Raw genomic sequence first — 27,733 nt, forward strand, 5'->3', positions numbered from 1 at the left:
TCTCTCTGTGTGTGTGTGTGTGACTATCATTAAAAAAAAACAATCATCCTAAAATTATTTAAAAAAAAAAAAAAAAAAAAAAGAGATCAAGGGATCCCTGGGTGGCGCAGCGGTTTGGCGCCTGCCTTTGGCCCAGGGCCTGATCCTAGAGACCCGGGATCAAATCCCACGTCGGGCTCCCGGTGTATGGAGCCTGCTTCTCCCTCTGCCTGTGTCTCTGCCTCTCTCTCTCTCTCTCTGTGACTATCATAAATAAATAAAAATTAAAAAAAAATAATTTACTATGATAAAAAAAAAAAAAGGAGATCAAAGAGTTTGTGGACAGTTTTAAAACCGAGATTGCTCTTACTGCATTCCATGCTAGTTACTTATTCACCCAATTTCATTTTTCAGGTTGTGTTTTAGAGCATCCTTAAAGCACCTGCTCTACGCCGTACTAAACTGCAGGGCTCTGGGCAGTGACTACGGCGAGTCACAGGGGAACCAAACTTTGAACCTTAACTCCCATTTATTAGATGTGGGTTTGACTTTGAATCGCAGCTGCCGCGTCTCTAAAGTGGAACTGCCCTAATCAGCCCTGTCGTGAGGATTACGTGAGATAATACAGGTGAGAGGACACTGCGAACTGTGAAGGACGACAGCGTACATTTGCTCCGGGTCGGCCGGGATGTGGGTACCACAGGCCCCGTCACACCGCAGTCCGAGTTGCAGAGCAGCCTGCCTGTTTTACCCTTTATCATCTCTCCTCTCTGCCCCCGGATCCTCCCCGAGTCTGCAACCTAGAGCTCCGTACAGGACAGCTGTTCGACGAGCATCCGTTGCTGCTGATTACGCTGCTGACAGCGACGCCGACTTTCTCTCCATTTAGGGTAAAACAGGAAACCCGTGAGACAGCAGTGCCTCACAAACTAGAAGAGAAAAATACTAAGGAGTCCAGGGCAATGAATTGTCAGAGTACAGATCCCAGGACGCAATAAACTGGTGTTTACCCCCGACTCTTCGATGCAGGAGCTTCGTGAAGTTTGTGGTCCAAGCTTCAGTTTCGTCATCCGGAGTGTGGAGCTAACAGCATGGCTTACTGGACAAGGTCATAGTGAAAATTAAAGGAGAAAATGCATGAGCGAGAAGCATCTATAATGCTTCCTGTCACGTGGTAAACACTCCATAAACGTGGATTATTCGTCGTCTTGTGATTATTGTTAAATGACTGCATCACTAATAAAAGAGTCGCGCTCCGATCTCTGAAAGATGGTGTCCTCTGGCTTGCAAGGCCCATTTGGGCCACTAGGATGACTTACTGAGTCCCGGAGAGGGTGGTCTCGGGGGAGCGCCTGTCTACCTGGGTGGCTATCTATCTGCCACAGCCTGTCTGGCTCGGGCTATTTCCACTGCTGTCTTTACGAGCCCAGAGGCATGCACAGCTATGAGCACATTTCAGAAATTTGAAAAATAAACAATGAAATGCCTCACGCTTGCCACACATGTATTTTTCCTTCCATGATTTAGGTTGGCTGGTTCTAAGCCATAAAAAGTTTATAATAAGAAAGAAAGAAAAAAAAAAAACCCCAAAAGAATGAAATTTGCCAGCTTCCAATCTTTAACCCCACCCCCCAAAACTTTCCAGCTCGAGGTTAAGATGTGAACAAATGTTCCAACCAATATGCTCATGAAAGATTTAATAATTACTTTGCTTATGAAAGTTTAAACAGCTGTTTAAGTCAGGGAAACGGCTCCCGCCCAGGCTAAACAACTTGCTGGACCCACGAAGGGGGCCTTACAAATCGGAGACCACATACTGGGCTGCAGGACGGAGCTGCGTTTGTGCACGACCTGTCACCAGTCACTTCTCCGCGGCATGGCTCGCTCACCAGGTCAGTCGGGCTTTGTTTATTCCTCCGACAAGGTCTTGACAACGTCGACGTCAACGCTAATGAATTATTTTCAATAATTTATTTGTAGAGACATACGTACACGGACGAGGCCATGCGAGGTCACCTCGCGTGCCCTTACGGAAGGAGGAACGGTGCTCCCCGAGCTGCCCCAGGCCCCAGGCCCCGTGGAACCGAGCCCGCCTAACGTGTCAGGGCCACCCAGGGTGCTATGGCCGGCAGCGGGGTCTCCCCAGGAGGGCGCCCCGGCCTCCGGCTCCGGCGTTGGCCCCACTGCCCCGCGGGGCGCCCGGTGTCCTGGGGGCAGAGCGACGTGCCCCCCAGAGTAAGAGCGCCATGGAGCCCTGTAGGAGCAGTGGATGGGTTCCACCCACACTGCATTTCTCCTTCTTTTTCTCCCCTTTATCCCAACTTGAGCACCTCTGCCAGTTTTCTTCCCTGCACCCTTCTCCCCCTTCCCTAATGTGTGCAGCAGCCGAGGCGAACAGGAGTGCAAAGCTCCCGCTAGGAGCCTCAGGGGCCTCCCGCGCCCGCAGGACCAAGCCCGGGTGCACCTGCAGGCAGGCCGAGGCTGCGCTCATCCCTCCGACGGGCCTTTCCAGTCCTCAACTCCTTGCTTTGGCATAAGCCCTTCCCTCCCCAGAAAAGGTTAATACATATTGAGGGGCAAAGAGACAAAATAAGCTACGGAGAAAATGTAAGAGGCAGGGCTTGGATTCTGCTGGGCTCGTCTCTAACTGCAGCGTTAGGCTGCCCACCTGGCACTGCTGCTATAACCCTCACGCCCACACGTGCTGGGTACCCAATAGATTCGTGTTGTATTAATGAATGAATATTTTTTAAAAATAAATTTTTTTAAAAAAGTAAAACGTAAGGTGCTCAGTGAATCTTATGCCTCTAACCTACTGTTTCTCAAAAGGTTTGGGGAATATTGCAAAACCACCTTTTCCAAGTTCCCAGAGTACCTCAGCACTGTAAAGGCATAAGAAGTGCCCCCTGCAAAAGGAGTTAATTTAACTTTTTCAATAGGAGAGTTCCTCACCATGTTTGAACACAGAATGTTAAACAAACAAACGAAACACTTAGCGAAACCGCTCCCAGCGTGCAAGCTCACTGAAAGGGCTCTGCTTCGTCTCGTTAGTATTTAACAGCACACAACGTGGGTGCCATTAGTCCGGTGATAACATCCAAGTATTTCTTTTTTAATAACGGAATTTAAAAAATGATAATAATAATGGAATTTTAAGGCTGGAAACGACCTTCGAGTTTTTCCAGACGAAGCCCCTCATTGTATAGTTGAAGGACTGAGCGGGCCAAGGTCACTCAGCCTGTTTGTGGCAGAAATAAAATCAGCACCAAGGCATGGTAACACGCTGTGCTCCTTCCGCATGAGCGATTCTCAGTCTGGGGTGACTTCTGTCCCGCACATTTGGCAGTGTCTGGAGTTGTTTTGACAGTCATGGTTATAGGGTGTGGGGGAGAGGCCGGGGATGCTGCTAAATATTCTACAACACACAGAGCAGATCTCCACAACAAAGAATTATTTGGCCCGATTAAGGAGGCACAAGGGCACAAGATGTGATGAGCACTGGGTGTTAGACGCAACCTATGAATCACTGATCTCTACATCTGAAGCTAATAATGTGTTATATGCTGGCTAATTGAATTTAAATAAAAATATTTAAAAAATAATTATTTGGCCCAAAATGTCAATAATGTAGATATTAAGAAACCCTACCCCCCCCACACACACATATACACACACAAAGAAAAAGTGAGCCATCCAGTTAACAAACTAGAGCTTTCATCCCAATGTTTCCTACTAGCCTGCATGGTGCCGCATTATATTCGAAATAATACTTTACATGAAACCGAAATTGTTCTTTGAATCCATGAAAATAACTGCTATAGGAAAAATGCACGTATAAAAAAACAATTTCATTCATCAAAGCTTTATCAAAATGGGTTTGGATATCATCAACCAAAAAAAAAAAAAAATCTGAAGCGCCTTTTTTTTTTTTTTTTTTCTCCTTGCACAATTCCCTCAGAAGACTTCTGGAATATGTTAACATTGAAAAAATATCACATACCCAGCCAAAACCTCAGAAGAAGCCCTAGGAAATCACTGAAGAGCAAAAGAAATGGGCCAGCCCCAAGCGTCAACACTGGAGTATCTGTTACCACGAGAGGGTCTGTCCTACAGGTGCCTGAGTCCTTAGTGTTGGGCAATCGGCCCTTGTCAGGTGAGTGTGAGCACGACCCTCCTTCTGTGTTTGCCTGTTTGTCTGAGCAAAGTACCCCAGAAGCATCATAAAGTAAGGCCAGGAAAGTGCTATTCGGGCCGATATCAGGACAGGGTCCCCCCTACAAAGGCTGTTCCACAGAGGATGCCCACAGGGAAGTCCCTGCTTTACAAGGAAACAGCTCAGTCTCAGGAGTACACGGTCTTCACCAGGATCAGGTTACTATGGTTACGTAAGGTCTTCTCACTGGGGAAGCTGGTCAGAGGGTCCACCTGAACTCTCAGCACTTTCTGTGCAACTGCTCGTTGAGTCTAAAATCACTACAAAATAAAAAGCTGTTTTTTTGTTTTTTGTTTTCAAAACGATGCGCTTGGTAGCAGATCTACTTTGGCTTTGTCTACGATCCTCGGTTAAAACAGAAACACCTGATTACCCGACTGGGGAGAGAGGAGGAGTATGAACGGAGACATGGAGGATCAGGGCCTCATCAAGAATTAATGCCGTAGAAGTTTACGTATCAGATCCTCTTCCAAAGTGACAAGGAGCTAAGGAGGGATGAGACTCAAGCAAGACTTGCCGGAGATGCATAGAAGAGTGGACACAGCATAGGCGGCTCGCCCAAGTCACGACTCTTATGAGACCTCTCAGAAAACTCTGCGACAACGACGGGCAAGATCTGTAAGAGCTCTTCGTACCTAGGAAGGAGACGTCAGGAGAAAAAAGCATGACAGGAAGACAAAATTTCTCCTGTGTAATGACTTGGCACTGCCTGTATCCTGAATTGACCTATGTCTCTTGGATTCACACTCGATCCAGCTAAGGTGTGGCCAGGCACGATGAGCTAACTTTGAGAGTGAAAGAAGCGGGAGTCAGGATATCTGGAGTCACATTCCAGACGCATTCCTGTCAAGCATTTGCTGTGTCCACTGGGATGAATCGCTTGTGGATTCAGTCTCCTCATCTGAAGATCAGGGAATTGGTGCAGGATCTGCTAAGACCCCTACCTCCCTGCCCCTTCCAAGACTATTTTAAGTGCTAGGGTAACCTCTATTGACTTAACCAAAAAAACGAGACCTATTCATGGATGGCAACAAGTTTCCTACGAATTTTTCAATGCAAATTAGTTCCTTAATAAATGGAGAACAGACATACTACTGCTACGTAGCACCGGAACGGATCGGCTCAGAAGTCAAAGTGCTCCTGTCCCTGCTTACTCAGACTCGTCGTCCTCGACCACGGATGGGCCTCCAAGCTGGCACGGTCTCCCAGGAGTAAAGCTATCCGATGGGAAGGAGTTCAGAGGCCTAAAGTCAAAGCTTCCAGAGGACCATTTTCCACTGATGAAATTCATCTCCTCAAGCTCTGCTGAAGCCTCCACAACATGCCCTCATCACAGAAGAACAGTTTCTGAGCAGGTCAAAGTGCAAAGAGAATAGTGGACTGGGAGGAAACCAAAGCGTGTCATTTTGGGATCTTTGGGAAGAGGGTAGGGTTAATGTGCATAATACCCCTACTCTGCCATTTTCACATATTGAAGCCCAACAAAGTATTTGTATTACTGGCATTTTCTAAAAGCCTAAGGTTAATTCAGTACTTATGGCTTACGGCTGAACTACGCGATAGGGTTTTAAAATGTGTTAATGCTTCATCAATCACATACACGCTTTTCTAAGAGCTGAAAATCACCACACCTTGTCCATGGTTCTTGGGCCAAATCAGAAGATTCTTTATGTGCTAATTGCTTTCCTTTCATTAAGATGCTCTGTATGAATAATGAGATGTAAGGGGTGGTGCTGGGTGTTGGCACTGAAGAGTGTCTGTCAGTCACTGCGTGCATGTTAGCCTCCCTTCAAGTCACCCAGGATCTTTGACCTGCAAGCAGAATAAGAGTAATTGCAAAACTCTTCTTTTTAAAGATAATTCCCATTGCAAGTAATTTGCTCAGCAAAATTTAACATTCTTCTTTAGTAGGACATGGAGCAGGGAAAGGAAGACGTGTCAGAGAGAAGTTAGTCAACCTAAACCGTCAGCCTAAACAACCTAATGCTTATGTCACTGTCACCATTACAGCAGATCCCTCCTTATCCATGGGGGACCCATTCCAAGATTCCCAGTGGATGCCTGAAGCCATGGATGGCATCGAACCTGATATATAGTATGGTTTTCCCTACGCATGCATACCTATGATAAAGTTTAACTTCTAAATTAGGCAGAGAGATTAACAACAATAACTTACAATAAAATAGAACAATTATAACAACATACTGTAACAAATGTCATGGTGAACGTGGTCTCTCTCTCCCTCTCTAAGTACCTTACTGTATTGTACTCACTCTTCTTTTTGTGATGATGCGTGATGATTAAATGCCTACGTGACGAGACAAAGAGAGGGGAGTGACGTAGGCATGTGGTGTAGCCTTAAGTTACTGCTGACCTTCTGATCGTCCATCAGAAGAAGGAGCGCCTGCTTCCAGACTGGCTTGACCACGGCTAACTGAAATGGCAGAAGTGGAAGGCGAAGCTACAGATAAGGTGGGACTACTGTACTGATAATTAAAAGCAAAGCTGAGTGATTTTTGGAAATTTTGCCAGCAATTAGGAGAGCTAGACTCCCTCACCAGCCAATGAAAAAATGGTTCTTAGTTGGCATCTGAACCACCATCAGACATTTCCTTCTGCTCCTTCACTCTTGTTTTCTGCTCGTTTCTAGACGGTACTACCTAATTTCCTCTTACCTATAACTGCCTCCCCCCACCGTCTTCTGCTCACCTCAGTGTTTATGTTTATCATAACCTGTATCCTATAGGGAACAGGAGAGGAGGTCTGACAGCAGGGAAAGAACAGGTGGAGATCAGCATTTTAAGGCAGCTCTAAGCTGCATTGAGAAAATACAGAAATAGAGAGAACAGAAGAAGAAAAAAATCAGAGGGGGGCGGGTAGCAAGGGCCTGAATTAGGACACTAATGACAGTAAAGGCACGATGGAACAGATTTAAATATGCTGAAAGTAGACTTAATAGGATGTGGTACTTGGCTGTTGGACAGCGATAAAGAAGAGAAAATGAAAAATAATGTGAAGAGCTCTCACCGTGCTGACAGGTAAACACGGTTTTTTTCAAGACAAGAACCTAAGGCGAGTGATCGCGTACGAAGGGTTGAGGAGGGCAGGTCTGGACAATACAGAGCTGCACTGATGTCCCACATGCCAATGGACGATCAGTATTCTAAATGGGCAGAACCTCTTGATTTCAATGGAATTGAGATTAAGAAAATTCTCCAACCTTGCTTCCTGTCTTCATTTTACTAAAGCAAAATATGTCTTGAGAAGCTACGACAGGCCAAGTCCTGGGACAGGCATTAGTGAAACGCAAGAAAAAAAGGAAACAGAGGGTGTGCTTGGGGCATTAGCAACCTGCGGCGGGAGATGACACCAGGAGCACATACAGGGCTGGGATGTGGTGAAGGTAACCCGGGGAAGTGTCACGCAAGGGCTGGACTGTGCTTGCTCGGGTTCATTAACGCACCTCGTGCCTGGAGAGAAGAACACACGCTTGCTGCTTCCCCTCACAGTCTGGACATCCCCTCCCCGTGGTTTCTAGCAGACTGTGAGGCAGATTCCTCCCCCAGACACAGTCACGTAGACTCCCTGCGCTCGTCCACATTCTTTCTGTGGAAGCAATTGTCACTTCTTTGTGGGAGAACTTTTGTTCTTCTTCTACCTCATATTTGGTAACGACGTATTCACAACCAACTTCTGCAGTGCTATGCAATGCCATGGTAGAGGTAAAAGTTTACTCTTGCATCTTGGAAACTCTCTGGTATCTACTACCCACCTAGAAAAGATGCTACTCCCACAGAACACAGAGATTGAAGCATCCTGATGGAGACCAGCGGGCTTAAAATTCAGGCTGGCCCAGCAATTCTGCTCCTAGGCATTGACCCAAAGAGAAATGAAAACATAGGTCCATGGGAAGACTTGTACAAGAGTATTCACAGAAGCTTTACTCCTAACAATCAAAGGCTAGAAACCACCCAGATGTCTCACAACTGCTGCGTGGATAACAAATCGTGGTATATCCATGCAACCAAACATCACTCAGCAGCAATACAAAGAAATAGGACAATTGATAAAACAACACGGACATATCTCAAAAAGCATTATATGAGTGAAAGAAGCCAGACACGGAAGACGGCACATTCTATGATTCCACTTTTATGAAATTCTAGAGAAGGAAAAATGATGGTTCTAGAAAGCACATCTGTAGTTACCGGGGACAGGGGAGTGGAGGAGGAGATAAACAGCAAAGGGACATGAGGCGATGTTTGCAGTGATGAAAATATTCTATATTATGAACATTGTAGTGGTTACATTACTGCATACATTTTTCAAAGCTCATTGAATTGTACACTTAAATTTGGTAAATTTAGGTAATTATACTTCCATAAAGCTGATTTTTTTTTTTTAATCGACCCGGGCTTAGGAGTAGGCCTGAACATTCCCACCCAGAAGATGCCAATGGCCCTTAGGAAGCTGTGTGAGCCAGCACTACCTCAGGCCTCTGGCTGCGACAGCTCAAGAACTCCTCGGCTTCAACACTTTAGCTCAGGCCTCGAAACCCCCCCTGCTGCTTCAGACTAAGGTTCCCAATAACTCACGCTCTTCTTGCCACTCAGCCTCAGGGCCAGAGCAGCCCACTCACCCAGATGACTGGTCACAGGTAATCCTAAACTCCCCTGCCCAGGACTAGAAGCCTTAAGAAATAATAACTAGGGCAGCCCGGGTGGCTCAGCAGTTTAGCGCCACTTTCAGCCCAGGGCGTGACCCTGGGGTCCCGGGATCGAGTCCCATGTCGGGCTCCCTGCATGGAGCCTGCTTCTCCCTCTGCCTGTGTCTCTGCCTCTCTCTGTGTGTCTCTCATGAATAAATAAATAAAATATTTTTAAAAATAATATCTATTAATATATATATATATATGTACACATGTATATATGTGTGTGTCTGTGTGTGAGCCGCTACTCAGAGGGTGAATTCCCATACCATGGATCCTATTTCACTCTTCAATTTGTTGTAAAACTTTTGGTGGGAAATACGTGTGTGTGTGTGTCCTGCCTTCAATGAGCTTATAAGGACCATCTCTGTAGATTCATGTTCTCTCTTTTCCCAACCATCTCTAAAAGCTGATACTTGGCCACAAAACCCTATTCCCAGACAGCCTATGCACCTCCTTCACTCACCTGCTCTGGGTATTTGCTTCCAATGATCTCTGCTACAGTGTTGAAGGAATCAGCGTCTGGGTAGTTCTTTGCTCCCATCTTCAGCTGAATAACAATTCTGTTCCCACGAGAAGCCATTCTTGACATCATCTCTGCATCTTCCACCGTAATACAAGCTGTTGGGATTTTCGGCACACCATCCTGATATTCCTGAATACCTGTGTGGGGACTTAAGAAAAGAAACCACCAGGTTACCTTAAAAGTAGAAATGGACCAAGCGTATTTTTTTAAGTCTCTGTAGTTGGCATTTGACTCTCACTGATCCTTGTTTGCACATGAGAAATAGGATGGGCGGGCAATATTAGTTTATTCATTTTTGATATAAATATAATTTTTCTTCTCGGTAAAAATAGAAACTACAACTTAACAATCAACTCATTGAAAACATTATGTGAGATTTATCATGATTTGATGATCCTTTAAAGTTGCAAATTGCCTCAAACTCAAAAGACATTAACAATGCCTTCCCAACCAAGAGGTGAGGGAACACGTGTTTGAGGAGACAAAGAAACTCAGAAGTCCACCAGGATTGCAGACCAGAAGACCCACACATCTGGAAGAAAGCTGCCCACATGCATCCAGCTCTCTGGTCACCGACTGGCTCTGTGGATACCCGCTTCCCACTCAAACACGGATCCGAACACGTAGCCCTGCTTTGGTGGGGGAATGCTCTACAGGAAAACTCTACAACAATGGGAAATATTTGTGTTCCCATGAAGAAAAGTGCTGAATAAACCCCAATCTCTGATGTCACTGCCACAAGAAAAAGAAAACTATTATAATTTTGGCACTAAAAAAAGAATTACCCGAACACTCAAGTTTTTCCTGGTAATTTCCAGATGCTCTTAGATTACTCAAAACACTCGTAATTAAAATTTCTATAAATGTATTGTTTTCTAACAACCTCTATGCATCCTAATTGAGTTTATCAGACTCATTTCCTAAAATCGCTCTTTCAATCTGTCCCTTTTCACTCCTGAGGTACGACGACTCCAAACCCTCCCAAACCACAGCTCCCTCGGGACCACGCTGGCACAGCTTCAGTGTGCACCACACCCTCTCGGTCTATTCCCATCTTCTGTTAAGGAGCAAAAAGTCTTCTGTTTAAAAGTAATTTTGCTTTCCCCATCTCCATGTTTGTTTCAGATTGCCTCAAATTTGCAGAGAGCCCTCCTCTCAGCCACAACACATGTCTTTCCTACAGAAGTGGCTCCAGCCTCCACATGCATAAACATGATGATCCAATCTTATCACTGCTTTCTTCCTGTGACTGCACATTTGTGACAAAATGTCTGGTGACTGACTATTTACTTAGAGAAAGTGCATAGCAAAATGATTAAGAACAGAGACTCTGAAGCAAAACCATCTAGGTTCAAATCTCAGCTGTGGCACTTATTGCTAACTGACCTCGGGCAAATTATATATACTTGCTTGAGTGGCTTCATCTATAAATTAAAGTGATAATGATAATACTTAATTCACAGAGTTATTTTGCAGACTCACTCAATTTATACAAGTGAATCACTTGACATGAAACATAGCACTTGATAAATGCTAAATATTTATTTTGTTAACCTATTACATTATCCCTGCAGAGCAAGACTATCTAATCTCAAATCCTTAGCACCATCTTACACACCTTGTATTAACATTTCTTAAGTATTAGTTTTCATCAAGAGAGAGGCACATGACTTAAAAACTCAAAAATTGTAATACAGAATCTGAATCTCTGCTCTGGAATATGCCTAATCCACTCTAACTTCTGGTTCAGGGTAGGCTATCAGGTCACATAACCCAGGTCAAATCCTGGCTCTACCATGAAAGGAAGCAAACCACATGACCTCACTGTTTCTGAATTTCCGCATCTGTAAAGTAGAGAATAATATTCCACTGTAAAGTAGTGAATAAAATAGATAATGATAATTATTATTATTAAGTAATAATTAAGTATAATAATAATTAAGTATAATAATACTAATAATTAGTATTGACTTCATAAGATAGGAGGATAATAATATATGTAAAGAATTTAAAATGGTATTTGGCACATTATAATCATTAATTAGTAAATATTAGTTATTATTATTTCTTCAGTGCTAATTTTCCCCACTGAATTGGTAGAGTGATTAATAACCAAAAGTACTTTGAAACATGTAGGAAGACAATTTAAATATTTAATGTTCAGATTATCTTACATGATGTCTGGAATTCAACAAACTCTCCTTGTTTTCAGACTCTCTTACTCAAGAAAAGGTCAGTATAACATTTCTCAACAGGTTCTTTTTTTTAGTTTTTATTTAAATTCTGGTTAGCTAACATTCAGCGTAATATTGGTTTCAGGCGTACAGTATAGTGACTCACGTCGATACAACACCTTGGTGCTCGTCACAAGTGCACTCCTTAATCCCTATCAGATATTTAACCTATGTCCCCACCCACCTCCCCTCCAGTAACCATTAGTTTGTTCTCTATATTTAAGAGTCTGTTTCTTGGTTTTCCAATCTCTCTCTTTTCTTTCCTTTTGCTCATTTGTTTTGTTTAAGTTATGTTTCTTTTTTTTATAATAAATTCATTTTTTATTGGTGTTCAATTTGCCAACATACAGAATAACACCCAGTGCTCATCCCGTCAAGTGCCCCCCTCAGTGCCCGTCACCCATTCACCCCCACCCCCTGCCCTCCTCCCCTTCCACCACCCCTAGTTCATTTTCCAGAGTTAGGAGTCTTCATGGTCTGTCTCCCTTTCTGATATTTCCTACCCATTTCTTCCTCCTTCCCTTCTATTCTCTTTCACTATTATTTATATTCCCCAAATGAATGAGACCATATGTTTGTCCTTTTCCAATTGACTTATTTCACTCAGCATAATACCCTCCAGTTCCATCCACGTCGAAACAAATGGTGGGTATTTGTCATTTCTAACGGCTGAGTAATATTCCATTGTATACATAAACCACATCTTCTTTATCCATTCATCTTTCAATGGACACCAAGTTGTGTGGAATCAGAAAAGACTCCAAATAGCCAGGGGAATTTTAAAAAAGAAAACCATAGCTGGGGGCATCACAATGCCAGATTTCAGGTTGTACTACAAAGCTGTGGTCATCAAGACAGTGTGGTCCTGGCACAAAAACAGACACATAGATCAATGGAACAGAATAGAGAATCCAGAAGTGGACCCTGAACTTTATGGTCAACTAATATTCGATAAAGGAGGAAAGACTATCCAGTGGAAGAAAGACAGTCTCTTCAATAAATGGTGCTGGGAAAATTGGACATCCACATGCAGAAGAATGAAACTAGACCACTCTCTTGCACCAGACACAAAGATAAACTCAAAATGGATGAAAGATCTAAATGTGAGACAAGATTCCATCAAAATCCTAGAGGAGAACACAGGCAACACCCTTTTTGAACTCGGCCTTTTTGAACTTCTTGCAAGATACATCCACGAAGGCAAAAGAAACAAAAGCAAAAATGAACTATTGGGACTTCATCAAGATAAGAAGCTTTTGCACAGCAAAGGATACAGTCCACAAAACTCAAAGACAACCTACAGAATGGGAGAAGATATTTGCAAATGACGTATCAGATAAAGGGCTAGTTTCCAAGATCTACAAAGAACTTATTAAACTCAACAGCAAAGAAACAAACAATCCAATCATGAAATGGGCAAAATACATGAAGAGAAATCTCACAGAGGAAGACATAGACATGGCCAACACGCACAGGAGAAAATACTCTGCATCACTTGCCATCAGAGAAATACAAATCAAAACCACAATGAGATCCCACCTCACACCAGTGAGAATGGGGAAAATTAACAAGGCAGGAAACCACAAATGTTGGAGAGGATGCGGAGAAAGGGGAACCCTCTTACACTGTTGGTGGGAATGTGAACTGGTGCAGCCACTCTGGAAATCTGTGTGAAGGTTCCTCAAACAGTTAAAAATAGACCTGCCCTACGACCCAGCAATTGCACTGTTGGGGATTTACCCCAAAGATGCAGATGCAATGAAATGCCGGGACACCTGCACCCCAATGTTTCTAGCAGCAATGTCCACAATAGCCAAACTGTGGAAGGAGCCTTGGTGTCCATCAAAAGATAAATTATGTTTCTGAACAAATTTGTGCCAATAAGTTAGAGGTAAGAGTTTTCAAAGTGGAGATAGTAAGTTTGGCATGTACCCATGGTTCCAATGAGGAAAATAGCACCAAAAGCATCTTCCAACTATGGTTCTGAATTCAAGATATAAAAGCTTTTATAATTTGTTTCTGCAATTAAGAGTGTCCTCCAGTAATGCAATCCAGCACCGTTTAGTAGAAGTAGGTAGAATAAGGACTCGACACTTTTAGTTCGAGTCCTGTACTTTCACTGTCAATTGTTCTACAGGTGATGATCAGCATTGAACACCACCTTCCTGCTCCCATTTATAACCATACCTGCAATTTAACTATAAAGGAAGCTGTAAAATAAATCAAAACAATTATGTTGAAAAAGTAATACCAATTCTTTACAAATTCTTCCAAAAACTATAAGGGACTACTTCCCAACTTAATCTATAAGGTTGCCATTACTGATATCAAAACCAGACAAAGATATTATAAGAAAAGAAAACTATGGACCAATTGCTTTTATGAATATAAATGCAAAAAAATCCTCAACAAAATATAAGCAAACTGATGCCAGCAACCAATAAAAAGGATTACACACCATGACCAAGAGGGATTTATTCCAGAAATGCAAAGTTGGTTAACATCCGAGAATCAATCAATGTAATATATCATATAAAATACAAAAGGACAAACGGTGCATGATCATCTCAATAGATGCTGAAAAAATATTGACAAAATCTAATACTCCTTTATGATTAAAAAAGGCGGGGCAGCCCTGGTGGCTCAGTGGTTTAGTGCCACCTTCAGCCTGGGGCCTGATCCTGGAGACCCAGGATTGAGTCCCACATCGAGCTCCCTGCATGGAGCCTGCTTCTCCCTCTGCCTGTGTCTCTGCCTCTCTCTCTCTGTATTGCTCATAAATAAAATAAATAAATAAATAAATAAATAAATAAATAAATAAATAAATAAATGGCTATAGTAGCAAGATAGTGTAGCAGTGGTATAAGGATAGACACACATCAATAAAATATCATTTAAAGTCCAACAATAAACCCTTACAAGAATAGTCAGTTCATTTTCAACAAGGGTGCCAAGAAAATTCAATGGAATAGAAAAGTATTTTCAAAGAAATGGTGCTGGGGCCAACCAAATATCCACAGTAAGAGAAAAAAGTTGCACCCATATATCATACATATATAAAAATCAATTAAAAATTTAATCACAGGGGGAACCTAGGTGGTTCATTTGGTGAAGTGTCCAACTCTTGATTTTGGCTTAGGTCATGATCCAAGGTTGTGAGATCAAGCCCTGCACTGAGCTCTGTGCTGGGTGTGTAGCCTGCTTAAGATTCTCTCTCTCCCTCTTCCTCTGCCCCTTCCCCCCACTCAGATACACACTCTCTCTCCCCCACCTCTAAAAAAATAAAAATAAAGATATAAATAAAAATAAAATCTTTTAAAAATTTAATCATAGACCTAAATGTAAAAGCTAAAATCATAAAACTTCATGACCTTGGGGAAGGAAATTATTTCTCAGATACCTCAAAATCATAAGCAACCAAAGGAAAAATAGATAAATTGAACCATCAAAATTGTAAACCTTTGTATTTCAAAAGACATCATTAAAAAGTGAAAGCACAGAATGGGAGAATAATTTTGTAAATTGTGTACCTGGTAAGGCACTTGAATCTAAAATATATACAGACTTCTTAGAAACTCAATAGCAAAATATCTCCCTAATTAAAAAATGGGAAAAGTATGTGAATAGACTTTCTCCAAGTAAAATATACAAACAGATGATAGTGCATAACAGGATGCTAAATATCATTAGACATAAGGAAAATGCAAATCCAAACCACAATGAAATGCCACTTCATACCCCTATGCATCCACTCAAAATATACTTCTGTTCATAAGTCCCCTTGATGATAAACTATTTCTCATCAAGCTGGACTTCTCGATTTTTTTCTCTGCTTTTATGTCTCCTTCGGCCTTTAGAAGTCATTTTGTGAATACCTCCGTTTCACAAAACACCAGAAGATAAGTCAGGAAAGAGAGGACTTAATACAATAAACCCACCTGATCTAACAGACCATTCTATCCAACAACAGCACACACGTTCTTCTCAAGCACACATGGAATGTTTTCCGGATAGACGGTGTTAGGCCATAAAGTGAGTCCCAACAGATTTAAAAAGGTATATATATATCATGCAAAGCATCTTCCTTGGCCATGACAGAATGGAGTTAGAAAAATAACAGAAGGAAAATGAAAATTCACAAATTTGTGGAAACTAAACAGCACACTCTTAACCAGCCAGTGGATCAAAGAAGAAATCACAAGGGAAATTATAAAATACTCAGATGTGAATGAAAAAAAATTTTAAACCACAATATGCCAAAACATATAGAGTGCAGCAAAAGCACCACTGAGGGGAAAGTTTGTAGTGATAAATCAAAAAACAGGAAGGATCTAAAATCAACCACCTAACTTTAAAACTTAAGGAACCAGAAATAGAATAAGAAGAACAAATTGAACTTAAGGCTAGTGGAAGAAAGTAAATAAAGATTAGAACAGAGATTTTTATTAATTTTTTTAAAAAGATTTTATTTATTTATTCGAGAGAGAGGGAGGGAGGCAGAGACACAGGCAGAGGGAGAAGCAGGCTCCATGCAGGGACCCCGATGTGGGACTCAATCCCAGATCTCTAGGATCATGCCCTGGGCTGAAGGCAGGTGCTAAACTGCTGAGCCACCCAAGGATCCCCTGAGCCAGCCAGGGATCCCTAGAACAGATATATATTTTTTTATAAAAAGATTAGAGCAGAGATAAATGAAACAGAGAATATAAAAGCAACAGAAAAATCAATAAAACCAAAAGTTGGTTCTTTGAAAATATCAACAAAATTGACAAACCTTTAGCTAGGTGGACTAAGAAATATAGAGAGAACAGTCACATTACTAAAATGAGCAATAAAATTGAGGACATTACTACCAATTCCACAGAAATTTTTTAAAAAAAAGGACCATAAGAGAGTATATGAACAATTATATGCTAATAAATTGGATAACCTAAATGAAATGGAAAAATTTCTAGGAACACAAAACCTACCAACTTTAAATCATGAATAAATAGAAAATCTGAATATATATGTAACTGGTAAGGAAACTGAAACAGTAATCAAGAAAATCTCCTGACAAGGAAAAGTCCTGGACATGATGGCTTCATGGTCAAATTCTATCTAACATTTAAAGAACTAACAGCAACCCTTCTTAAACTTTTTTAAAAAATTAAATAGGGATTACTTTCTAATTCATTCTATGAAGCCAGCATTCCCCTAATACCAAAACCAGGCAAGGACGCCACAAGGAAATAAACTATGACTAATAACCCTTAGGAATACTGATGTAAAAATACTCAACAAAATCCTTGCAAACAGTAGCATATTAAAAGGATTATATGCCATGACTAAGTGGAATTTATTCCTAGAATGCAAAGATGGTTCAACATAAAGAATCAATCAATGTAATTTACCACATTAACAGTATTAAGGGAGGGAAACATATAATCATCTTAAGTAATGAAGAAAAAGCATGTGACAAATTTCAAGACCCTTCCATGATAAAAACAGTCAAAAAACTAAAAATATAAAGAAATTACCTTAACATAATTAAAGTCATATATGAAAAACCCACAGCAAACATACTCAATGGTGAAAAACTGAAAGATTTTCCTCTGAAATCAGGAATACTGTAAGGATGCTAACTTTTGCAACTTCTGTTCAAAACAGAAGTACTATAAGTTCTTGCATAAATGCTCATTCATGCAAAAAAAAAAGAAATAAAAGGTATTAAATTAGAAAGGAAAAAGTAAAATTATATTGCTCACAGGTGATGTGATCTTATATGTACAAAAGGCTAAAGACTCCACACACACACAACCTTTTAGAATAAACAAACTCACTCAAGTAACAGGATACAAAGCTAACACATAAGAATCACTTGTATTTCTATACATGAAAAATGAACAATCTGAAATGGATGCTACATAAACAACTTCATTTACAATAGCATTGAAAAGACTAAAATACATAGGAATTAACTTAACTAAGGAGGTCAAAGACTTGTACAATGAAAACTACAAAACACTGTTGAAAGCAATTAAAGGTAATATAAATAAACAAAAACATGTTCCATGTTCTTGGATTGGAAGACTCGTACTGTTAATATGTCAATATTCACCGAAACAGTCTACAGATTCAATGCAATCCTTACCAAAAATCCCAAAGACATGTTTTGCAGAAATAGAAAAAAAAAAAAACTTAAAATCTATATGGCGTCTCAAAAGATGCTTAATAGCCAAAATAATCTTGAAAAAGAACAAAGCTGGATGACTCACACTTTCTGATTTCAAAACTTACCACAAAGCTACCACAAGCAAAATAGTGTTATACTTGCATAAAGATAAAGACAGATGCATAGACCAATGAAATAAAATAGCCCAAAAATAAACCCTTTGATATATGGGATTTTTGACAGGTGCAAAGACCTTCCAATAAGAAAAGGGCAGACTTTTCAACAAATGGTGCCAGGAAAACTAGATATCCACATGCAAAAGAACAAAGTTGGACCCTTATTTAATATGATACACAAAAATCAACTCAAAATGTATCAAAGATGAAAGATCTAAAACTCTAAAACCCTTAGAAGAAAAATGTAGGGCAAAAGCTTCATGACATTAGATTCGGCAATGATTTCTTGGAATGACATCAAAGGCAAAGGCAACAAAAGAAAAAATAGACAAATTAGGCTTCATGAATATTAGAAAATGTTGTGCATTAAAAGGCAATATCAACAGGTAAAAAGGCAACACACGTAATGATGGAAAATGTTTGCAAATCATATCTCTGGTAAGGGGTTAAACTTCAAAATAATTAGAGAACTCCAAAAGCTGAACAACAAAAGCCAGACAACCCAATTTGAAAGTGCGCAAAGACTTGAATAAGCATCTCAACAGAGAGAATATACAAGTGGCCAATAAGCCCACGGAAAGATGCTCAGCATCACTAATCATTAGGGAAATGCAAATCAAAACTAATGAGAAAGCACCTTATACCTATTAGGATGTCTACTGTCAAGAAACAGAAAATAACAGGTGTTGGTAAGAAGGCAGAGAAATTAGAACCTTTGTGCACTATGATGGGAAATATAAAATAGACTCTTTGGGAAACAGTATGGTAGTTCCTTAAAAAATTAAAAGTAGAATTATCATATGATCTGGCAATTCCACTTCTGGCCATATATCTAAAACAATTAAAAGCAGAGTCTCAAGGATACACACTCATGTTCCTAGTAGCATTATTGACGATAGCTGAAACGTGGAAGCGACCCTAGTGTTCATCAGTGGATGAATTGATAAACAAGCGAGGTATAAATATATGATGGAACATTATTCAGCCTTAAAAAGGAAGGAAATTCTGACTGACGGTACAACACGGAGAAACATTGAGGTCATTACGCTAAGTGAAATGAGGCAGTCACAGAAAAACAAATACCATACGATTCCACTTATATGAGGTACTTAGAGTAATCAAAATTACAGAGGCCGAAAGTAGAATGGGGGTTTCCAGGGGCTGGTGGGAAGTGGAAAAAGAGGAGTTACTGTTCGATGGGTGTGGAATTTCAGTTTTGCAGGATGAAAGAGTCATGGAGATGGATGGTTCCGAAGTTGCACATTATGAACGTGTCTAGTACCACTAAGATGTACACTTAAAGGGGGCAAGATGGTAAAATTTTATGACACTTGTATTTCAAAAAGCCATTACATAAAATAAAATCCAATATTGTGTAAATTATAGGCAAAAGTATACATTCACTCCTCGCCGATGGTATTGTTAAATCTGTTTAATATTTTCTGGAGCGTGATCTCCCGTATGTAGCAAGAACTATAATACTTCTTACTTTGTTTGCTTATTCTGCTTTGGAGAACACACACTTTGGCAATATTAAAAAATAAAAAATAAACAATTTCTATATTTCCTGCAGCTCTGTGTATAAATGTAAAAATCTAGAAACAATCGAGCAGAGGTAGCAGGAAAATGAAAGACTGGCATGGCACGTAAATGGCCAAAAGCAATACATGGAAACATGTAGATGAAATAATGTTAAGTTGAAATAAAAAAGCCCAACACTGACTGCAGACGATAAAAATTGGACACGAATCTGCAGGGATATAAATTAAGTTAATATCCACTTGATTCTTTGAGAAACTACACTCATCCTGTGAGGCTGTAATCACGTGAACGGCAACATTACCAATAAGCAGAATTAAATTCTTGAAAATCTCTGTAAAATAACCTGGAAGCCAAGCCTGACGCTATCACGGTGGCAGTTTGAATCCCTGCAATACTAGGTCACAGGCGTTTGGGCACCTGTGGCAAATTAACAGAAAAATATCTGTTGAAATTTTCTCTTCTTCCACCATCAATTACATGAAACACTTGCAGCTGAATGCGGCGCGGTGCCGGCCCATCGATGTGCCATCCCGGCGGAGTTCCAAAGCTAATATTTTCTTGATGTCAGTCGCATTTGTGCTCAAGGACTTCCAAGCATCTGGGAGTGTTTTAGCTGTTTATTCGTATTTGTGTGCATCTTCTCAGCCTCACAGGCCAGAGGTACCTGCTTTAGTCCTCCGATCTTCAGCATCGCTGTACAGGAGATCTCTTTCCCACAATGCTGTGGCGGGGCACCGAGTTAATTCAGAAGAGACTCCTGGCACAGATAGGAAATCGTCACTCGGATGCTTCAAAGGAGGAAAATAACCTCTACAAACAGCATCTGTGCATCATTATCAGCAAATTTGCTTAAACAAGAAATTTCCATAAAGTAAAAATAGATGCCCTGCCCTTTGCTTTAATTTTTTTTTCCCCTTGGCCCTTTCTAAGCTTTATTTTGGTATTAGTTCCCACCCACCCCCTTGTTTTTAGGCACCACAAATGGGTCTTTACTCAAGTAGAGGAGTATTAAACCCTACAGATTTAAGAAAGTGGTATTCTTATCGCACGGGCCTCTACAGCATAGAGCTTCCATCAAAAATCACAACGTGCCATAAAGAGAAGTTAACTGTGACAGAGCAGCCCGTGGGACATCCCCGTGGAACATCCCCCCCATCGCGTTTACGGAGCGTTTGCTACAGGCCTGGGGTGTGCTCTACCTACATGAGCTCATTTCCAGTCACTGTGACCCACGAGGTAAGTGCTCTTACTCTCCCACCTTGCAGCTCAGAGACGGAGCCACGGCGTCACAGCGAGACGCCGACAAAGCAGAGTGGACCCTGCAGGCCGCTGAGGGCCGTCCTCTAAGCTCGGACGCCCACAGCTCCTACCACGTGCCACTCAGGCAGCAACGACCCTGACTTTGATGGCGATGCTGTGGTGATGAGGGTGACCACCGTCGACAGCAATGAAGACATCACTGGCTGTTGGACACTGAGCCACACGCTGAGCGAGACAATCTCACGCGTTATCTTAGTCAGTCTTCGCATCCACTTGGAGACAGGCGCCCACGGGCCGTGTCTGGAGGGAACTGACGGTGCAGCTTCACGAAGAGCTCCAGTGCTCTGGGCGAGAGGAGTGGACGTGGACACCACGCTTCTCTTTCCGGGTTCAAGGGAGCATGTTCAAGCCACACAGCACCTCTTACTCGTGCACATCCCTCCTGCTGGCAGACTGAGAAAGCTGCCACCTTGCGACGTAGAGCTCTTGCACCGGGCCTGCCACGTAACTTGGTGCTCACGAATGATAAGCCACCCACATCACCACCCGGATTTTACGTACACTCCTGTACTGAACTAGCACAGGGCATTGTAACTCTTCACATATTTTATACCCATTATTCATCCTTTATCTGTTCCAGACCATCAGCTCTACGACAACAAAGACATTATCTTTGTTGCTCTTGTCTACCCCGTGTGCTAGCACAGTTTTCAGTCCAGAATACGTGCTCAGAAAACAGAATTTTCCTACCTGTGGCTTCTGACACCAATTTTCTCTCTTCATAATACTATCTCTTCGGAACTCTATGTCGTTTTTCCCAGACATTATTATTCATTGATCATGCATCATGTGTCAGAATCACGCAGCGGTTTTGATAAAACACAAATCATCCAGCTCAACATCCAGAATCTGCGACTCAGGAGGTGCAGAGTAGGGCCAAGGAACATGCATTTCTAACAAATTCCCAGGGATCTAAGCCAGATCCCCAATCTGAATATGTAAAATCAGCGTATCAGTCAAGATAGGTGACATCATACTGCGATGCAGATATTGCTGGTCCACGTGTTGGAGAGCTCAAGCCTTCATCGGAAGAGTTTATTCAAAAATAGCTGTTTTGCCAATGGAAAAGGTGTATTCTCAACTGAGTACTCATTGCTAGGGAATCTGTCACAAACATACACACGTGTGTATTATGTGCAAGACACGATTACAGGTTCTATGAAAGAAACCCCAGCCCTTAAGACAGTGACATTATTTGGGACAATATTTGTTTCATGAGAATTATGGACTTAATGAATATATAACAAACCCACCCAAATTCACACAACAAGAGGAGAATTAGCCCTCCAAAGCCATCACTATGCGAAGCTGCATGGTTATCGCAATAACTGCCCAATGCTCTAAACATTTTTGGGACTTTGTCCTCTAAAATTGCCTTCAGAATATTTTGGCAGCCTTCCAAATGGTCATAATGGAAGCAAAATTAGGTATTTTAAAATTAGAGTTGATTGTTGGAAATGGCCAAAATAGGAACAACAGAACAAATGATCTAGGATCCAAAGCCAAGATTTGTTATAAAATAATGAAACTTTTAAAAGTGTAGCTGATCAATTCGATCTGAGGACAGTCTCCAAAAAAAGCGTCAGAAATGTTTACATCAATGGCACCCGTGTTAGAATACGTGTTTGAACGTGGAAGGTATTTACACGATAATGTTGATTAGCTGTATATAGTCTGGCATATTTGTTTAAAATTATTTATTTCAATGGTATTTCTTTTAAAAAATGGAAGCAACCTAAAAACTCAATAAGGAAATTGTGGTATAAATTATGGCATTCAACTTCAATGGAGTATTTTGTGCCCATTAAAATGTTAATTATGAAGTCTATAAAACAATATGAGATTTTTGACATAATATGGAGAAAATTACAAGTTCTTTGTAAACTATGACAAGCAATGTAAAGTTTTATGCGCAAGGAATAGGAGGAAATGTAGGGCTCTAGAAAATGCTTCAGACGGTGGGAGAAATGACAGCATTTTTTCTTTTGAACTTTCTCATTTTTATATAACTACAAAATTTGGACTTAAAAAATTCTTCATCTTAAAAGCTGTTACTGGTATTTGCCAGAGCAACAGAAAAAATGGACAGGGCTAAGCCTAAATATTGTGAGAATGAAGGTATAAATGTTTGTATTTGCATATGATCCGAGTTCTCAAATATGCCTGAGGTCAGCTTAAGAAACACTTTGAAAATAGGTGTGTAGGGGGAAATATCACCAATTATTTGAGAATCTGAAGGAGTGCGCCGTGACCTGGCACATAATTCATGAAAATCGAGGTGAGCATGGCTCCACTTGATGACAGGCTAAGCCAGATTCCCAGTCTGAATACGTAAGATCAGTATATCAGTCAAGATAGGTGACATCACGCTGTGATAACAAACAGCCCCTATGACTCCATTCCTCAAACAATAGATCTTTTTATTTAAGCTTCTTTGAAGAAGAATTGACCAAGCTGTAAGGTATTTAAGGTGTACGTTGAGATGATCTGATATACCTCGCGAAAGTACTCTTCCCACCCAGCTAATTAGCATATCCCTCACGTCACATAGTTATCATTTCTCCTTTGGGTTCGGGGTTGGTTTTGGTGAGAACACTTAAGTTCTACTCTCTTCGCAAAAATTAATTATGCAGCACAGTGTTATCAATTATAGTCCTTATGTTTTATATTAGATCCTCAGACCTCATCCATCTTACAGCTCAAAGTCTGAAGACTTTCACCAGCCTCTTGGTTATTCCCCTGCCATCCCCACCCACCCAGGTCAGGGCAATCAGATTTTTTTCTTTTTTTTTTTAATTTTTAAAAAAATTTTTTATTGGAATTCAATTTGCCAACATACAGCATAACACCCAGTGCTCACCCCGCCAAGTGCCCCCCTCAGTGCCCGTCACCCAGTCACCCCAACCCCCCCGCCCACCTCCCCTTCCACTCCCCCTTGTTCATTTCCCAGATTTAGGAGAAAAACCTCAACATATAAGTGATGCACTGTAGTACTTTTCTCTCTCTGGCTTATTTCACTTAACACCCTCAAGTTCCATTCACGTTATTACAAACGTCACGAGCTCCTCTCGCTTATGGCTGAGAAGATTCCTCGGTGTGCATGTGTGTCGATCCAAGCATCCGTATTCACTCAGTGCCGCAATGACCGTGCGCGTGCAGAGATTCCTTCCATACCCTGTTTCCACTTCCTTCGATGTGTGCCTCTAAGTGGGATTGCTAGATCATACGCTAATTCTATTTTTTATTTTTTGAGGCCGTGCCAGTTACATGCCCACCAACAGTAAATAAGTGTTCGCTTTCTCCACATTCTCACCAACACTCATTATCTCCTCTCCATTTGGTAACGGCCACTCGAACAGGTGTGAGGGGCTACCTCCCTGCAGTTTTAATTTGCATTTCCCTGATGATTAGTGATGTCAAGCACCATTTCACGTGCCTGTTAACCATATACATGCTTTCTGTGGAAAAATGCCTATTCAGTTCCTCTGCCCATTTTTTTTTTTTTTTTGGACTCTGTCCATTTCTAATTGCACTATTTTTTTTTTTACTACTGAGTTGTGTGAATTCTCTATATATTTTGATATTAACGTCTTAGCAGATGATGTATGATTGGCAAATATTTTTTCCCACTCAGTCGGTTGCTTTTTCACTTTGCTGATGGTTTCCTTTATTGTGCAGAGGACTTTTAGTTTGATGTAGTCCCACTTGTTCATTTTCGCTTTTGTTGTTTTGGTGTCAAATCCAAAAATGTCATTGCCAAGACCAACGTCAAGGAGCTTGCCATCTATATTTTCCACTAAGGATTTTATGGATTCAGGTCTCGTGATCAAGTCTCTAATCCATTCTTAGTTGATTTTTGTGAACGATGTAAGACAGGGGCCTAGTTTCATTTTTTTTACATGTAACCATCTAGTTCTCCTAACAACATTTATTGAAGAGACAACCTTTTTCCCATTGTACATCATTGTCTCCATTATCATAAATTAATTAACCATATATACATCAGTTTCTCGGCTCTCTAGTCTGTCCCATTGATCTATGCATCTGTTTTTTTTTTTTTAATGTCAATACGATACTGTTTTGATTCCTACAGCTTTGTAATATCACTTGAATTCAGGCAGAGTGATGCCTTCAGCTTTGTTCCCCTTTCTCAGGATTCTTTTGGTTATTTAGAGTCTTCTGTGATTTCAAAAAAAAAATTAGGATTGTTTTTCTATTTCTGTGAAAAGTGCCAGTAGATTTTTTAGTATTTGCAAAGTATGGGCATTTAATTTTAATGATATTAATTCCTCTAATCCATGAGTATAGAATATCTTTCCACTTATCTGTGTCTTCAATTTCTTTCATCAGTGTCTTACAGATTTTATTATTCCAAGGTATTGTCTTCAGTAAAACTTATTCCAAGGTATTTAATTCTTTTTGATGGAATTGCAAATGGAATTATTTTATTAATTTCTTTTTCTGATAGTTCATTATTAGTATATAGAAATCCACCTGAGTTTTGTATTTTAATTTTGTATCTTACAACTTCACTGAATTCATTTATTACTTCTAATAGTTTTTAGTGGATTCTCTAAGGTTTTCTGTATATCATATTATCTTCAAATAGAGACAGTTTTACTTCTTCTTTCCTGATTTGAATGCCTTTTATTTCTTATTCCTGTCTAACTGCTCTGGCTAGGATTTCCAATACTATGTTGAATAAAGGTGGCAAGAGTGGGCATCCTTACCTTGTTCCTCACCTTAGAGGAAAAACTTTTAGCTTTCACCATTTAATATGATGCTTGCCATGGACCTATCACATATGGACTTTACTGTTTTGAGGTATGTTCCCTCCACATTCACTTTGTTGAGAGTTTTTATCATAAATGAATGTTGAACTTTGTCAAATGCTTTCCCTGTACCTATTGATCATATGATTTTTACACTTCATTTTGTTAATGCAGTGTTTCATATTAATTGATTTGCAGATACTGAACCATCCTTGTATCTCTGGAATAAATCCCACTTGATTATGGTGTACAAACCTTCTATTATATTGTTGAAATCAGTTTGCTAATATTTTGTTGAGGATTTTTACATCTATGTTTAGAAATATTAACCTAAAATTTCCTTTTCTTATAGAGTCCTTCTCTAGCTTTGGTGTCAGGTTAACGCCGGCCTCATAAAATGAGATTGAAAGTGTTTCCTTCTTTTCTATTTTGGAAGAGTTTGAGAAGGATTGGTATCACTTTTTAAAATATTTAGCAGAATTCACCAGTGAAGCTACCTAGTCCTGGCCCTTTCTTCGTGGGAAGTTTTTGATTTCTCATTCAATCTTACTAGAAGTGTTTCTTCTTGATTCAGTCTTGGTAGGTTTATGTTTCTAGGAGCTTAACTGCTTCTTCTAGGTTGTCTAACTTTTTGGCATATAATTGCTCATAGCAGTCTCTTAGGATCCTTTGTATTTCGGTAGCAGTTGTAACGCCTCTTCTTTTCTAATTTTGAGTCCTCTCTCTTTTTTTACTTTTTATGGCTACCTAAAGATTTGTCTATATTATTTATCCTTTCAAAAGCACAGCTCTTAGTTTCATCAATCTTCTTTATTCTCTTTTTAGTCTCTATTTCTTTTTTTTTTTTTTTTTTTTTTTTAAGATTTTATTTATTTATTTATTCATGAGAGACTTAGGGAAAGAGAGAGGCAGAGACACAGGCAGAGGGAGAAGCAGGCTCCATGCAGGGAGCTTGACATGGGACTTGATCCCGGGTCTCCAGGATCCCACCCTGGGCTGAAGGCGGTGCTAAACCGCTGAGCCACCCGGGCTGCCCTTTAGTCTCTATTTCTGCTATGATCTTTATTTACTTCTACTCATTTTGGATTTATAAATGGTCTCCATCTTATGGAGGGTTTGACTTATGATTTTTCTACTTTACAATAGTGTGAAAGCAATAGGCATTCAGTAAAAACTGTACTTCAAATTTTGAGTTTTGATCTTTTCTAAGGCTAGTGATATATGGACGATACTCTCCTGTGATGCTGAGGAACAACAGAAAGCCGCAAATCCCATTCAGCCACACATTCATGAGGGTAAACAACCAATACTCTTATAATCACTCTGGACCCATACAACAGTTCTGTTTTTCACTTTCAGGACAATATTCAATAAATTCCATGAGATATTCATCACTTTATCATAAAATAAGCTTTGTGTTAGATACTTTTATTCAACTGTGGGCTATTGTAAGTATTTTGAGGACATTTAAGATACATGAAGCTGGGAAGCCCAAGTGGCTCAGTGGTTTAGCGCAAACTTCGGCCCAGGGCGTGATCCTAGAGACCCGAGATTGAGTCCCACGTCAGGCTCCCTGCATGGAGCCTGCTTCTCCCTCTGCCTGTGCCTCTGCCTCTCTCTCTCTCTCTCTCTCTGTCTCTCATGAATAAATAAATCTTAAAAAAAAATACATGAATCTAAACTAAGGTATTCAGTAGATTAGGTGTATTAAATACAATTTAATACAATATTGTATTAATACAATCTTGTTCAATACGTTGAACAATATTTTCAACTTACACTGGGTTTATCAGGATATAACCCCATCATAAGTCAAGGAAGATATGCAGTTTGTTTTTCTTTTTATAGAGAAAAGAACTTTTTATAGTTCCTTCATGTGTCAACTTGGGTTGTTTATTTGAGATCTTTCTTTCTTAATGTGGCATTTATTGCTATGATTTTCCCTCTTACAACTATTTTTGTTGCATAATAATGCAACAATCTTTAGTATCTTGTATCTCTATTTTCACTTATCTCAGGATATTTTCTGATTACTCTATTAATTTCTTCTCTGACCCACTGGTTGAGTTACAAACTGTTCAATCTCCATGTATTTGTGAATTTTTCAGT

The 27,733-nt window shown here is 40.4% G+C and overlaps 1 protein-coding gene across 5 annotated transcripts in view; it reads right to left on the reverse strand.

The window, feature by feature from the left end:
- CPQ (carboxypeptidase Q) overlaps nt 1-27,733 on the reverse strand; it is a 407,631-nt gene that overhangs the window by 202,399 nt on the left and 177,499 nt on the right. For all 5 annotated transcript variants that reach the window (XM_072803825.1, XM_072803823.1, XM_072803821.1 and 2 more), the window contains exon 4: nt 9,367-9,574. In XM_072803825.1, coding sequence (XP_072659926.1) covers nt 9,367-9,574 — 208 coding nt within the window. The remainder of the gene's footprint in view (nt 1-9,366; nt 9,575-27,733) is intronic.

The sequence above is a fragment of the Canis lupus genome, chromosome 28 (genome assembly GCF_048164855.1).
Source record: "Canis lupus baileyi chromosome 28, mCanLup2.hap1, whole genome shotgun sequence".
NCBI classification, from domain to species: Eukaryota; Metazoa; Chordata; class Mammalia; order Carnivora; family Canidae; genus Canis; species Canis lupus.